Genomic DNA, 15,278 nt, shown 5'->3' with positions numbered 1-15,278 from the left:
AATACATTCATTTTACAGTTTGCAAGTTGCTGCTTTTCAATCTCACCTTAATGTAGGGATATGGTTAGGATTTCTGATTTCCTTAGTACCATAATTACAGGGAGGTAGATTTTATGATTAAATAAATTAAAGTCCATTGTTGTATGGAAATTGCTGTGTCTATTTAAAAATCCACTAAAACTATCAGCTCATGATTTTTTTCTTCCTGCCTGAATTCTCATTCTTTTCATTTATTATTATATAGATCTTTCATCTAGGTAATAGATTCTTTTTGTTTGAATGAGATGTTCCACACATCTAAATGAAATACTGTGGATGCTCTGTGTATTAGCATCAGTTTGGCTCAGTTGCTAGTACTCTTGCTTCTGAGGCAGAAGGTTGAAGATACAAGCACCACTTGAGGACATGGGCACTTGAGGACATAGTAGATTTACATACCATTGCCAGATGTTCTGTCCTTTGGATGAGATAATAGATAATAAAATAGATAATAAAAGTCCAATTTGCCAGTTCTGATGATTGTGTGAACATTAAAGATGGCACTATCTGAAGAAGAGCAGGGTGAGTATTTTCCCCTCAAACAAGAATGCCAAAAAACAGTTAACTATTCATTTATCTTATTGATGTTCTTGAGATCACACTGTGTACAAAATGGCTGCTACATTTGCTTACACAGGTGTCACTACATTTGAAAGTAATTTACTATATGTGAAGCAGTGAGATAGGATAAGGTTCTATATAAATGCAAATCCTTTTATTTTAAATAGTGTGTTTCTCTTCTACTTTGGTTCTGTACTGAGAGAATTATTTTTGATCATTTATAATCAACATCCCTTCCAACCTTTTGGAAAGAGGCTGTTAGTTGACTTAGCTGTTTTCAGTGACATCATCTGGGGATAGTTTAAGCTTGGCTCACTTGTTAGCTCTCATCTGAGTTACAAAGTTGTGGTTTCAAATCCCACTCCAGGCAGGTAAATTGGGTACGGTAACATAGTGGTTATGCTACAGGACTAGTAATCTCGAGGCCTGGATTAATGATCCAGACACATGAGTTCAAATCCCACCATGACAGCTGGGGAATTTAAATTCAATTGAATAAATCTGGAATAAAAAGATAGTATCAGTAATGGTGACCATGAAACGACCGGATTTTAGTAAAAACCCATCTGGTTCACTAATGTCTTCTATAAGCATATAAATAGCAAACGGGTAGTAAGAGGAGGGATGGGACCGATTAAGGAGGCCGAGGGCATGGCTGAGGTACGAAATGAGCACTTTGCATCTGCCTTTGCCGAGGAAGAAGATGCTGCCAAAGTCATCGTGAAAGAGGAGATAGTTGAGATACTGGATGGGATAAAAATTGATAAAGAGGAGGTACTAGAAAGGTTGGCTGTACTTAAAGTAGATAAGTTGACCAGGACCGGATGGCATGCATCCTAGGATGTTGAGGGAAGTAAAGGTGGAAATTGCGGAGGTACTGGCCATTATCTTTTAATCCTCCTTGGATACGGGGGTGGTACCAGAGGACTGGAGAATTGCAAATGTTACACCCTTGTTCAAAAAAGGGAGTAAAGATAAACCCAGCAACTACAGGCCAGGCCGTTTTACCTCTGTAGGGGGGAAGCTTTTAGAAATGATAATCCGGGACAAAATTAACAGTCACTTGGACAAGTGTGGATTAATTCAGGAAAGCCAGCATGGATTTGTTAAAGGCAAATTGTGTTTAACTAACTTGATTGGGTTTTTTGATGAGGTAACAGAGGGTTGATGAGGGCAATGCGGTTGAAGTGGTGTACATGGACTTCCAAAAGGCATTTGATAAAATGCCACATAATAGGCTTGCCAGCAAAGTTGAAGCCCATGGAATAAAAGGGACAGTGGCAGCATGGATAATTGGCTAAGTGATAGGAAACAGAGAGTAGTGGTGAACGGTTGATTTTTAAGACTGGAGGATGGTACACCGTAGTGTTCCCCAGGGGTCGGTACTAAGACCGATGCATTACTTGATATATATTAATGACTTGGACTTGGGTATACAGGGCACAATTTCAAAATTTGCAGATGACACAAAACTTGGATGTATAGTGAACAGTGAGCAGGATCGTGATAGACTTCAAGAGGACATAGACAGGCTGGTGGAATGGGTGGACACATGGCAGATGAAATTTAACGCAGAAAAGTGCAAAGTGATACATTTTGGTAGGAAGAACGAGGAGTGGCAATATAAACTGAAGGGTACAATTCTAAAGGGGTTGCGTGAACAGAGAGTCCTAGGGGTATATGTTGAAGGTGGCAAGGCAGGTTGAGAAAGCGGTTAAAAAAGCATACGGGATCCTGGGCTTCATAAATAGAGGCATAGAGTACAAAAGCAAGGAAGTTATGATGAACCTTTATAAAACACTGGTCCGACCTCAACTGGAGTATTGTGTCCAGTTCTTGGCGCCGCACTTTAGGGAGGATGTGAAGGCCTTAGAGAGGGTGCAGAAAAGATTTACAAGAATGGTTCCAGGGATGAGGGACTTCAGTTACATGGATAGACAGGAGAAGCTGGGGTTGTTCTCCTTAGAGCAGAGAAGGTTGAGAGGAGATTTGATAGAGGTGTTCAAAATCATGAGGGGTCTAGACAGAACTGTTCCCATTGGCGAAAGGGTCGAGAACCAGAGGACACAGATTTAAGGTGATTGGCAGAAGAACCAAAGACGACAGGAGGAAAAACTTTTTTACACAGCGAGTGGCTAGGATCTGGAATGCACTGCCTGAGAGGGTGCTGGAGGCAGATTCAATCGTGGCTTTCAAAAGGGAATTGAATAAGTACCTGAAGGGAAAAAAAAATTACAGGGCAACTGGGAAAGGGTGGGGAAGTGAGTCTAGCTGAAATGCTCTTGCAGAGAGCTGGCACAGGCTCGATGGGCTGAATGGCCTCCTGTGCTGTAACCATTCTGTGAAGGAAATCTGCATTACCCGGATTGATCTATTTGTGACTCCGGACCCACAGCAATGTGGTTGACTCTTAATTGTTCTTTGAAATGGCCTGGCAAGCCCCTCAGTTATGTAAGGTGGCTCACCACCACCTTCTCAAGGGCAATTAGGGATGGCTTTGCCAGCGACGCCCACATCCACTGAATGAATTAAAAGAAAGTTGCGGGTCAGATTAGCCACGATCTAATTGAATGGTGGAACAGGCTCGATAGAAATAAATCACTACACCAGCTGCAAGCTGGAATTGGACTTGAGATGAAAAAAAGTTAATTTTATCTGTTCCTAAGACTAATGTTACATAATTATTGAATTACACTATGCATCAATTTTAAAATGGGGGAAGATTGATTCCTTAAATGTATGGCATAGAGGAAACATTCCTGAGTATTATGTGCCCTTTACAAATGTTTGTCAGTCTACTTCAGTGTTTAGTGAAAAGATGTTTTCTGTTATAATTTGGGATAATTGGATTTGCATAAGAAATAGACCTAATGCTGGTTCTGGGTGTGCACACTGGATGACTCCTGGGTGCACTAACCTATTTGGCAAGTGGCGTTCCCCCAGTGTCAATGAGCACACACACGCTACGTGCCATTTTGGACCCGTTAGGGCTCATTTTTCTTATGAAAAAAGGGCACTGAACAATCCCATTTAAGTGAGATATCAGAAGATATTTGATGTTCAAGTCTGTCAGTGTTAATGTAATTATACTTCAGTCTTTAAGGGGAAAAGCTTAACAGAAGAGAAAGAAAAATAAAAATCAGTTATAAAGACAATTGTATTCTGTCCTCAAACATACTTTTATAAACAAATAAAATGTTCCAAGAATTGTTTATCCTAGAAATCTGAAATGGCAGAAAATTTAAATAAGTTTTCCCTTTTTTTAGGTACTGTTATTTTCTTTTCTGCTTTAGGTGTTTCTATGCCATGGTCCCTGGCTGAGAGGAAGGGTGAGGGTGAGCACACATCTGTCCCCAGTTTCTGCCAATGCACAATTGTTCCAACCACTAGTAGGTGCACTAGAGCAGCCCAGCAGAACTTGCTTGTTCCCTTTATTCTGTTGTGAAGCACCTCTCCTGCATGTGACATTTTTCCTAATTTCACAGCTGTTACTGGGAATTCCTGACGAGGGGAATTGTGAGCATAAATATGTATCCTTTCACTCCACAATATAGCTTGTTGGAGCATCACTAATTCCCAAATACACACATCTTTGAACCCATTGGATTTTTACCTTTTTATTGGTTTTATTCCTTAATGATGTTTAAGTTGGCTCTTGAATCATCCTATATAAACCAATTCAGTCCCAGCTTGGTCACCAGCAGCGACCAAACACAATACTGATTCAACCCATTCACCTCGGTTTATCCCTAGGATTGAACAATGACCTTTTGATGTACAACTATTAACTACTTATTACATTGCCTTATCCTTAACTATGTAGAAGTAATCATCAAGTTAATTATCACAAACAAAACAATAACAGTTTTTGAATTAGAGTAGCACAGTATTAACTGTGTTCAATTTAGCATACCATAACTTCCAACAACAAGTTGCATTTATATATTTTTTTATTCATTGATGGGATGTGGGCGTCGCTGGCTAGGCCTGCATTTAGTGCCCATCCCTAATTGCCCTTGAGAAGATGGTGGTGAGCCGCCTTCTTGAACCGCTGCAGTCCGTGTGGTGAAGGTAATCCCACAATGCTGTTAGGGAGGGAGTTCCAGGATTTTGGCCCAGCGTCAGTGAAGGAACGGCGATACAGGTCCAAGTCAGGATGGTGTGTGGCTTGGAGGGGAACTTGTAGGTGGTGCTGTTCCCATGCGTCTGCTGCCCTTGTCCTTCTAAGTGGTAGAGGTCGCGGGTTTGGAAGGTGCTGTTGAAGGAGCTTTGGCGAGTTGCTGCAGTGCATCTTGTAGATGGTACACACTGCAGCCACAGTGCGCTGGTGGTGGAGGGAGTGAATGTTGAAGGTGGTGGATGGAGTGCCAATCAAGCGGGCTGCTTTATCCTGAATGGTGTCGAGCTTCTTGAGTGTTGTTGGAGCTGCACTCATCCAGGCAAGTGGAGAGTATTCCATCACACTCCTGACTTGTGCCTTGTAAATGGTGGAAAGGCTTTGGGGAGTCAGGAGGTGAGACACTTGCCGCAGAATTCCCAGCCTCTGGCCTGCTCTTGTGGCCACAGTATTTATATGGCTGGTCCAGTTCAGTTTCTGATCAATGGTAACCCCCAGGATGTTGATAGTGGGGGATTCAGCGATGGTAATGCCATTGAATGTCAAGGGGAGATGGTTAGAGTCTCGCTTGTTGGAGATGGTCATTGCCTGGCACTTGTGTGGTGCGAATGTTACTTGCCACTTGTCAGCCCAAGTCTGAATGTTGTCCAGGTCTTGCTGCATATGGACACGGACTGCGTCAGTATCTGACGAGTCTCGAATGGTGCTGAACAGTGTGCAATCATCAGCGAACATCCCCACTTCTGACCTTATGATGGAGGGAAGGTCATTGATGAAACAGCTGAAGATGGTTGGGCCTAGGACACTGCCCTGAGGAACTCCTGCAGTGACGTCATGTGATTGAGATGAATGACCTTCAACACCCACAGCCAACTTCCTTTGTGCTAGGTATGATTCCAACCAATGGAGAGTTTTCCCCATGATTCCCATTGACTTCAGTTTTGCTAGGGCTCCTTGATGCCACACTCGATCAAATGCTGCCTTGATGTCAAGGGCAGTCACTCTCACCGCACCTCTGGAATTCAGCTCTTTTGTCCATGTTTGGACCAAGGCTGTAATGAGGTCAGGAGCTGAGTGGCCCTGGCGGAACCCAAACTGGGCGTCAGTTAGCAGGTTATTGCTGAGTAAGTGCTGCTTGATAGCCCTGTCGACGACACCTTCCATCACTTTGCTGATGATTGAGAGTAGACTAATGGGACGGTAATTGGCCGGGTCGGATTTGTCCTGCTTTTTGTAGACAGGACATACTTGGGCAATTTTCCACATTGCCGGGTAGATGCCAATGTTGTAGCTGTACTGGAACAGCTTGGCTAGGGGCGCAGCTAGTTCTGGAGCACAAGTCTTCAGTACTATTGCCGGAATGTTGTCAGGGCCCATAGCCTTTGCAGTATCCAGTGTCTTCAGCCGTTTCTTGACATCACGTGGAGTGAATTGAATGGGCTGAAGACTGGCATCTGTGATGCTGGGGACCTCAGGAGGAGGCCGAGATGGATCATCCACTCGGCACTTCTGGCTGAAGATAGTTGCAAATGCTTCAGCCTTGTCTTTTGCACTCACGTGCTGGGCTCCACCATCATTGAGGATGGGGATATTTTTGGAGCCTCCTCCTCCTGTTAACTGTTTATTGTCCACCACCACTCACGACTGGATGTGGCAGGACTGCAGAGCTTTGATTTGATCCGATGGTTGTGAGATCGCTTAGCTCTGTCTATCGCATGTTGCTTCCGTTGTTTGGCATGCAAGTAGTCCTGTGTTGTAGCCTCACCAGGTTGACACCTTTTTTGTATGCCTGGTGCTGTTCTCGGCATGCTCTCCTGCACTCTTCGTTAAACCATTATAGCACCTTTAACGTAGTAATATATCCCAAGGCGCTTCACCGGAGTGTTATCAAACAAAATTTGACACCGATCCACATAAGGAGATATTAGGACAGGTGACTAAAAGCTTGGTCAAAGAGGTAAATTTTAAGGAGCGTCTTAAAGGAAGAGAGCGAGGTAGAGAGGCGGAGAGACTATGGGAGGGAATTCCAGAGTATAGGACCCAGGCAGCTGAAGGCACAGCCGCTAATGGTGGAGCAATTAAAATCAGGGATGCACAAGAGGCCAGAATTGGAGGAGTGCAGAAATTTGGAGGGTTGTAGGGCTGGAGGAGGTTAGAAAGATAAGGCGGGCTGAGGCCATGGAGGAATTTGGAAACAAGGATGAGAATTTTAAAATTGAGACATTACCAGACTGAGGGCCAATGTAGGTCAGCGAGCACAGGGGTGATGGGTGAATGGGACTTGGTGCAAGTTAGGCTATGGGCAGGAGAGTTTTGGATGAGTTCAAGTTTATGGAGGGTGGAAGATGTGAGGCCAGCCCAGAGCATTGGAATAGTCAAGTCTAAAGGTAGCTGAAGGCATGGATGAGGGTGCCAGCAGCAGTTGAACTGAGGCAGAGGCAGATGTTATGGAGGTGGAAGTACGCAGTTTTGGTGATTGAGTGGATATGTGGTTGGAAGCTTATCTCAAAGTCAGATAGGACACCAAGGTTGCTAACGGGTTGGTTCAGCCTCAGACAGTGATCAGGGGAGGGATAGCGTCGACCTATCTCTGTAACCTCCTCCAGCCCTACAACCCTCCGAGAACTCTGCATGCCTCCAATTTTGGACCCTTGTGCATCCCCGAGTTCCTTCTTCCCACCATTGGCGGCCGTACCTTCAACTGTCCAGGCCCTAAGCCCTAGAATTCCCTTCCTAAACCTCTCCGTCTCTCCAACTTTTTTAAGATGCTCCTCAAAGCTACCTCTTTGACCAAGCTTTTGGTCACCTGTCCTAATGGCCCAGATTTTCCTGTCAAACCAACGGTGAGGCTAATGGCGCTCACCATTATTTATGCGCAAATAGTAAACCAACTATAAGTGAGGGGCAGGTGCGCAGTTAAATGTCAATATCCAAAAGTTGCTGTCAGAGTTGCGCTGCTCCACCATTAGCTCTGTGAAAATGGCAGCTCACCACTGAAATGCATTGAATGGCAAGAAGTTGCTGTATTTGCATGGTAGATACAAACTTGCCACAGAATGTTAAGTCTTGTCTATTCCAGTCTAAGTACCCTTTTAATAACCTGATGAGTGTTAATAAGTGACAAATAACATCTCTGGCACTTAAAATTAATTATCACAAGTGTGGAGTCTCATTCCTTCAGGTTTTAATTGTTTTGGAAATTTAGTAAATGTCAAACTTAAAATTGTATTTTTTTTTTTACTTTGTCTCTTTTTTCTCTCAGTCTTAATCCAATCTATCTTTCCTGCAGATTGGGTGACCACTTTGCGGAACACCTCCGTTCAGTCCGTAAGGGTGACCCCGAGCTCCTGGTGGCCTGTCACTTTAATTCACCGCCCCATTCCCACTCAGACCTCACCGTCCTCGGCCTCTTGCATTGTTCCACAGAAGCTCAGCGTAAGCTCGAGGAACAGCACCTCATCTTTCGATTAGGCACTCTGCAGCCCTCTGGACTCAACATAGAGTTCAACAATTTCAGATCATAACCTCAGCCCCTATCACATATATATACATTTTTAATTTTTTTTTATCCACACTTTTGTTTGGCCTTTTTTTTCCCCTCCCACATGGCAGCTGCCCTTCATTCTGCCAGCACAATTCACACTTCATCCAGAGCCATCCTTTGTTCCTTAACCTGTCCCATTACCACCTCCTCTTGCCTTGAATATCTCTCAATGTCTCTCAATCTCTCCTGCTTTCTATCCTATCACTGACCTTCCCTTTTGTTCTTTCATCCCCTCCCCCTTTTCCCAGCCCCTAACTTGCTTTAAAATCTATTCCTTTTCCTGCTTTTTTCCAGTTCTGACGAAAGGTTCTCGACCTGGAACGTTAACTCTGTTTCTCTCTCCACGGATGCTGCCCTGGCCTGCTGAGCTTTTCCAGCATTTTCTGTTATTTCTTTCTTTCCCTCTCTTTATTTCTCTTTCTGTACCTGATTTGGCAATTAATTCACACACTCTAATTTACACTTCCTTCTCCGTCCTTGCACTGTTAATTTCACAATCCTTCAACCTGATTGTAAAGGAGATACACAGTTGCTTGCTAAGTTCACTCATGTCCCAGATGCTCGGTTTCCCTCGCTGCAATGTTAGCAACTTGCCATGCAAAAATGTTTAAACGCTAAACATGCAAGGGCAAGTCTAACTAATGCCAGATGCCGTTAGATCCCCTACTACAACAAAATCTGGCCCAATGTCTCCTCCTTTGGCTTCGTATCACTTTTTGCTACTGTGATGAAATATTCCATTCATCACTGCCTGTGGCTGTGGTCGGTTTCAGTTTCATTTCCCTTCCCCCAGTTCCGTTTCCTCACCATTGTATTGTATACTGGAATGTGTTGTGTGTAGGGCTCCGCCCATACCTGGCCCCTATGTAAGCAAGCTCAGTCTGGCCTCATATCCAGTACTGCAGCCCTCCGGATGGAAGATACCTCTCTCCACTACGTGTTACCTTCTAAGTTAATAAAAGCCTTGTTTTGTTTCGCTAACATCGAGTCTCGGAATTATTGAGGCACATCAGCTACGTTAAAGGCGCTATATAAATGCAGGTTCAGGGTCCCATGTATGTCATAGGACTCCAATTTGCATTTATTAATGAAGTTTCCACCAGAGTCTGCCGCTAAAACGAGTGGTGTTAAAATGGGGCCGCTCCATTTTAACTGCTCCCCTGCTCTTTTCCCACCAGTTGGGGAGAGTTAAAATTCCTCCTTGTATGTATTTTTCAGAGGTGTTGTAGCACAACATTCCAACTCTGGCAGAGGTTCAATGCCAGACAAGTTGATTTAATAAATGCTGAGATTATTATTCGTATAAAGCAGCTCAGTTTTGCTCCTTGCTTCTTAAAACCCAGGGGCCTGATTCCAATTTGCTCACATTTTGAATTTTTGTGAAAGTACAGTTTTGGCACACAATTCCAACATGTTAATTGAATTACATGTAGTTCTGTTGTACAACTGTGGACTGATCAAAATTGACTCCTTATGCAACAACCATGAAATGGACAATTTTCACAGGGCAAGAGATGAGAAATTATTTTAAAATGAGCTGCAGAAGGTTTCACAACATACAGTAGAATTAAGAGTGTTTCTTCATTGCTGCTGAACTGTTTTAATGAATTACATTTTGAGGATGAGTGAAGTTGTTTTCCAGATAAGGTTCCATGATATCATTTATTTTCAAAAGGAGGTTGATTATGAAAACTTCTTCATTTTTTTGTTTTCCAGTTTTTTTGACAGATCCATTCCTTGATGACTTTGTTCTGATGCACTGCATTTTTATGCAACACAGCCAGCTTTTCCAAGCCCTAATGGCTCAATATCCTTTTTGTGTTTTTTAAAAATATATTCTAATTCTTCAGGTACTCTTCCCATGGATTATAACACTGATTGTTCAAAATAGAGTACTTTGCAGGATTTAAAAATATATATATTGATGACAGTCATAGTTATTACTCTCATGCTTGATTGAGACATTAAATTTGCAGAAAAGAATAAAAATTACAGGTGAGTGCTGTGCACAAAATATCTGTATGAGCCTTTGATTCTGACAATTATGTACAAGCTCTCAACATAATTGCAGCACCAAAAATAGACTTCATTGCTAGTGTTAACCCATTCTATACTGGAACCATTTAGCAGCTCAAGTCTCTTGAACTTGTTTTCTGTATTATATATTTGAAGTCAGAAATGGGTTTTCTTCCTGCCGATTTGGTGACCTGGTTAAACCTGAAGGAACATCTTACAGGGGAAGGTTAAATGTAAATGTCATTTGACACTGCGATTCAAAGTCTTGACCTACAATCAAGAATACAATACACTGCATTTTGTACCTACCAGGCCAGCATAGCTGTTGGCCCAGACTTTGCAGTTGTAATGACGATGAAACTGTCGATGTTTGCCGTCATTACTCTGTGAAACTGACAGCAATTTATGGCGTCCGCACATGCGCAGTTAAACGCAGAAATCCAGAAGTTGCTGTCGGTGATTCCCTGTTCCCTGTTAAGGAGAGAAAAATTAGACTATGAGAGAAAGCTAGCTAGAAATATAAAAACAGATATATAGTAAGAGTTTCTATAGATATTTTTAAAAGAAAAGAGTTAACAAAGTGAGCGTTGGTCCTATAAAAAGTGAGTCTGGGGAATTAATAATGGAAAATAAGGAGATGACAGTTGAATTGAACAGATATTTTGCATCAGTCTTCACTATAGAGGATACACGTAACATCCCAGAAATAGCTGTAAATCAGGAAATGGAAGGGAGGGAGGAACTCAAGAAAATTACAATCACCAGGAAAGTGGTACTGAGCAAATTGTTGGAGCTGCGGGCTGACAAGTCCCCGGGTCCTGATGGACTTCATCCTCGGGTCTTAAAAGAAGTGGTTAATGAGATAGTTGATGCGTTGGTTTTAATTTTCCAAAATTCCCTAGATTCGGGGAAGGTTCCATTAGATTGGAAAATAACAAATGTAACTCCTTTATTCAAAAAGGGAGGGAGACAGAAAGCAGGAAACTACAGGCCAGTTAGCTTAACATCTGTCCTAGGGAAGATGTTAGAAGCTATTATTAAAGACATTATAGCAGGGCACTTCGAAAAGTTCAAGGTAATCAGGTTGGGTCAACATGGTTTTGTGAAAGGGAAATCATGTTTAACCAATTTATTGGAGTTCTTTGAGGAAGTAACATGTGCTGTGGATAAAGGGTAACCGGTGGATGTACTGTACTTAGATTTCCAGAAGGCATTTGATAAGGTGCCACATCAAAGGTTATTGCGGAAAATAAAAGCTCATGGTGTAGGGGGTAACATATTGGCATGGATAGAAGATTGGCTAGCTCACAGCAAACAGAGAGTAGGCATAAATGGATCATTTTCTGATTGGCAAGATGTAACGAGTGGTGTGCCACAGGGATCAATGCAGGGGCCTCAACATTTTACAGTTTATATAAATGACTTGGATGAAGGGACCGAAGGTATGGTTGCTAAATTTGCTGATGACACAAAGATAGGTAGGAAAGTAAATTGTGAAGAGGACGTAAGGAGGCTACAAAGGGATATAGATAGGTTAAGTGGGTGGGCAAAGACCTGGCAAATGGAGTACTGTATAATGTGGGAAAATGTGAAATTGTCCATTTTGGCAGGAAGAATAAAAAAGAAGCAAATTATCTAAATGGTGAGAGATTGCAAAGCTGAGATGCAGAGGGATCTGGGTGTCCTAGCGCATGAATCGCAAAAGGTTAGTATGCAGGTGCAGCAAGTAATTAAGAAAGCTAATAGAATGTTATTGTTTATTGCGAGGGGAATTGAATACAAAAGTAGGGAGGTTATGCTTCAGTTACACAGGGCATTGGTGAGACCACATCTGCAGTACTGTGTACAGTATTGGTCTCCTTATTTAAGGAAGGATGTAAATGCGTTGGAAGCAGTTCAGAGAAGGTTTACCAGACTAATACCTGGAATGGGCGAGTTGTCTTATGAGGAAAGATTGGCTAGGCTAGGCTTGTATCTGCTGGAGTTTAGAAGAGTAAGAGGTGACTTGATTGAAACATATAAGATCCTGAGGGGTCTTGACAGGGTGGATGTGAAGAGGATGTTTCCTCTTGTGGGAGAATCTAGAACTAGGGGTCACCCATGTAAGAGAGATGAGGAGAAATTTTTTCTCAGAGTGTCGTGAGTCTTTGGAACTCTCTTCCTCAGAGGGCGGTGGAAGCAGAGTCTTTGAATATTTTTAAGGCAGCGAGAGATAGATTCTTGATAAGCAAGGGGGTGAAAGGTTATCGGGGGTAGGCGGGAATGTGGAGTAATCAGATCAGCCATGATCTTATTGAATGGTGAAGCAAGCTCGAGTGGCCTACTCCTGCTCCTAATTCGTATGTTCCTCCACAGGGCACACTGCTGAAGTTCCTGCAGACGGAAATCTTTAGAAACCAGTTGAATTGACGTGAACTTCCATTTTTAACGCTCTAATCTTGCTGTAAAAACCCCTGATAAAGTTAAGCCTTGTTGAATGAGGTGTAACTGGGTTTTTAATGGCATACTAAAAGTCATAACTACTGCTGAACAACCTCTCTTGTGCTGTGCTGAAAAATGAATTTTATATTTGTGGAATGCCAAATTTCTTCATTATGATAAAAATACTTAGGTTTTTAATATTTTTTAAAAGTTTGTTTGATATTTCAGCTTCTATCTTAATCCCATGTGTATGTCCCAATCTTTATTTCATTCTCTGTAAAATGATTAAAATGTGAAGGATAATTAGTGCATTTTACTTCCTGGTTGCTCGCTGTGAGAATTCTTCAATCTGATTGGATGCTTAGCCTGCTTGCTGACATCACTGTTGCTGGATGCTGGAGATCCCCTAGACTTGGCACCAGAATGAAATTAACATTGGGAAAGGTGAAATCCATGCCACAGAGATCGCTAGAACTTTGTGGGCAGCTTTCTTCAAGGTCAGTGGCGAGTGCCCGTCACTTCGCTGCTGACTGCAAAATCTGGGCCATTATTTTTCATTATGAATATCTATTCATCTGTGTACTCTAGTCATCTTGGCATAAGGTTGACTTTTTTTGTTTTGCTTTGTTTTCTAGGAAGAAAGGCAAATAAGTAAAACACATTTTTGTTTATAATGTGCAGAATTCAAATGTTATCTATTATGTTCTTTTAAAAGCCTGTTCAATGATGGCATTGATAATTCGCCAGAGAGAAGTTTAGATCCATCTGTGTTTGAGCCAGTAACAGTTGACTGTGGCCAAGTTGATGGTTTTACGAACATCTTTTATAGATGATGTGAATTTCCTTAACACATGCGCACCTACCATGCAGAAGCATTGCAAGGCACAGAGCCGGAGAAAATGGACTATGCTCTCAATAACAAGAGACGGGTCATCCGCCTTGTCCTACAATGGACAAATGTATATGCAGATCTCTTGCAGGAGGAAGAAACTGCTGTAGCCTTTCTCGAAGTGAGTGATGTAACCTGAGATAAATACAGCTACAACATTTATATCATAATGGCAGCACATTTAATTTCTGATTGATAAATAAAATTTTGCATCAAAATTTATTCACTTATTAGGAATTTCACAGTAACATTAATAACAATTTTCATAATTTTATTTCCGGTATTTCGATAGATTGTAGAAACAAATGTCAAATTATATAGAAAGCATATTTCCTATCTCCATTTCTGTCCAGCATGCTGCATTGACTGAAGAGATCATGGGGTAATTTTCAACTTGCCTCCACAGTGTAAAACCGGAGTTGCGGATTGGGCACCCATTATAGAAACCACCCAATTTTTCTTTCCAGTGATGGATTAAGAACATTAATAAAGTACTCTTAATTATGTAATGTTTCGATCTATTGCATACAGAGATTGAGTGAACTAACTGCCATTGCTTCCCTTACTCCGCACTCAACATATCTGTCGAGATCACATTCCCACTTTTGTACTTAAATTAACTGCATTTACAGTGCACACTAATAAAAAATGTCTGCATGATTACCATATATCCATCAGAAAAGAAGAAAATCTTCACTTCAGACCTTATAATGTTAAATCTTCTTAAAGGAAGAGATTAGTCCATTTTTACAAGGTGTTTTGTATCAAATACCTTGTTATATGTTACAAATGGAAGAATTAGTCTGTATGATGTACAAGGGAGAGGAACCAAGTGCTTTCACACAGGAAGGCAGGAAAAATCAAAGTCAGAAGCGCCTCTGGCCATTATTGTCTTCCTCCTAGTGGCTAATTCCAGAATGGCATGGGCAGAGAAGCTGTTCATCCCAGCAAACGATGGTTTAGATCACAGATGCAATGCAAGGCAGCCAATACTATCTTGGCAATTTACAAAAGGTAAATTGTGCTTGACTAATCTACTGGAATTTTTTGAGGATGTAACTGGTAAAATAGATAAGGGAGAACCAGTGGATGTGGTGTATTTGGACTTTCAGAAGGCTTTTGATAAGGTCCCGCATAAGAAATTAGCGTGCAAAATTAAGGCACATGGGATTGGGGGCAAGGTATTGACTTGGATAGAGAACTGGTTGGCGGACAGAAAGCGAAGAGTTGGAATAAACGGGTCGTTTTCTGAGTGGCAGGCAGTGACTAGTGGGGTACCGCAAGGATCGGTCCTAGGACCCCAGCTGTTCACAATATATATTAATGATCTGGACGAGGGAATTGGATGCAATATCTCCAAATTTGCAGACGACACAAAGCTGGGTGGGAGGGTATGCTGTGAGGAGGATGTCGTGAAACTCCAGTACGATTTGGACAGGTTGGGTGACTGGGCAGAAACATGGCAAATGCACTATAATGTGGATAAATGTGAGGTTATCCACTTTGGTGGCAAAAACAGGAAGGCAGATTATTATTTGAATGGCAATAGATTGGGAGAAGGGGAAGTGCAAAGAGATCTGGGTGTTCTTGTGCACCAGTCGCTGAAGGTAAGCATGCAGGTGCAGCAGGCGGTTAAGAAGGCAAATGGTATGTTGGCCTTCGTAGCAAGCGGGTTCGAGTACAGGAACAAG

General features: G+C 42.1%; 1 protein-coding gene across 5 annotated transcripts in view; it reads left to right on the top strand.

Moving 5' to 3' along the window:
• Positions 1 to 15,278, top strand: part of rapgef4a (Rap guanine nucleotide exchange factor 4a) — a 389,151-nt gene that overhangs the window by 298,100 nt on the left and 75,773 nt on the right. For 4 of the 5 annotated variants that reach the window (XM_085986188.1, XM_085986187.1, XM_085986186.1 and 1 more), the window contains 3 exons: positions 3,894 to 3,935; positions 9,978 to 10,068; positions 13,558 to 13,708. In XM_085986188.1, coding sequence (XP_085842314.1) covers positions 3,894 to 3,935; positions 9,978 to 10,068; positions 13,558 to 13,708 — 284 coding nt within the window. The remainder of the gene's footprint in view (positions 1 to 3,893; positions 3,936 to 9,977; positions 10,069 to 13,557; positions 13,709 to 15,278) is intronic. The other variant, XM_085986185.1, reaches the window with a different exon arrangement.

Source organism: Somniosus microcephalus, chromosome 4 (genome assembly GCF_052327205.1).
Source record: "Somniosus microcephalus isolate GS21.2 chromosome 4, FLI_Smic_1.0, whole genome shotgun sequence".
In the NCBI taxonomy this organism is placed as follows: Eukaryota; Metazoa; Chordata; class Chondrichthyes; order Squaliformes; family Somniosidae; genus Somniosus; species Somniosus microcephalus.
This window is presented reverse-complemented; position numbering and strand designations above follow the sequence as displayed.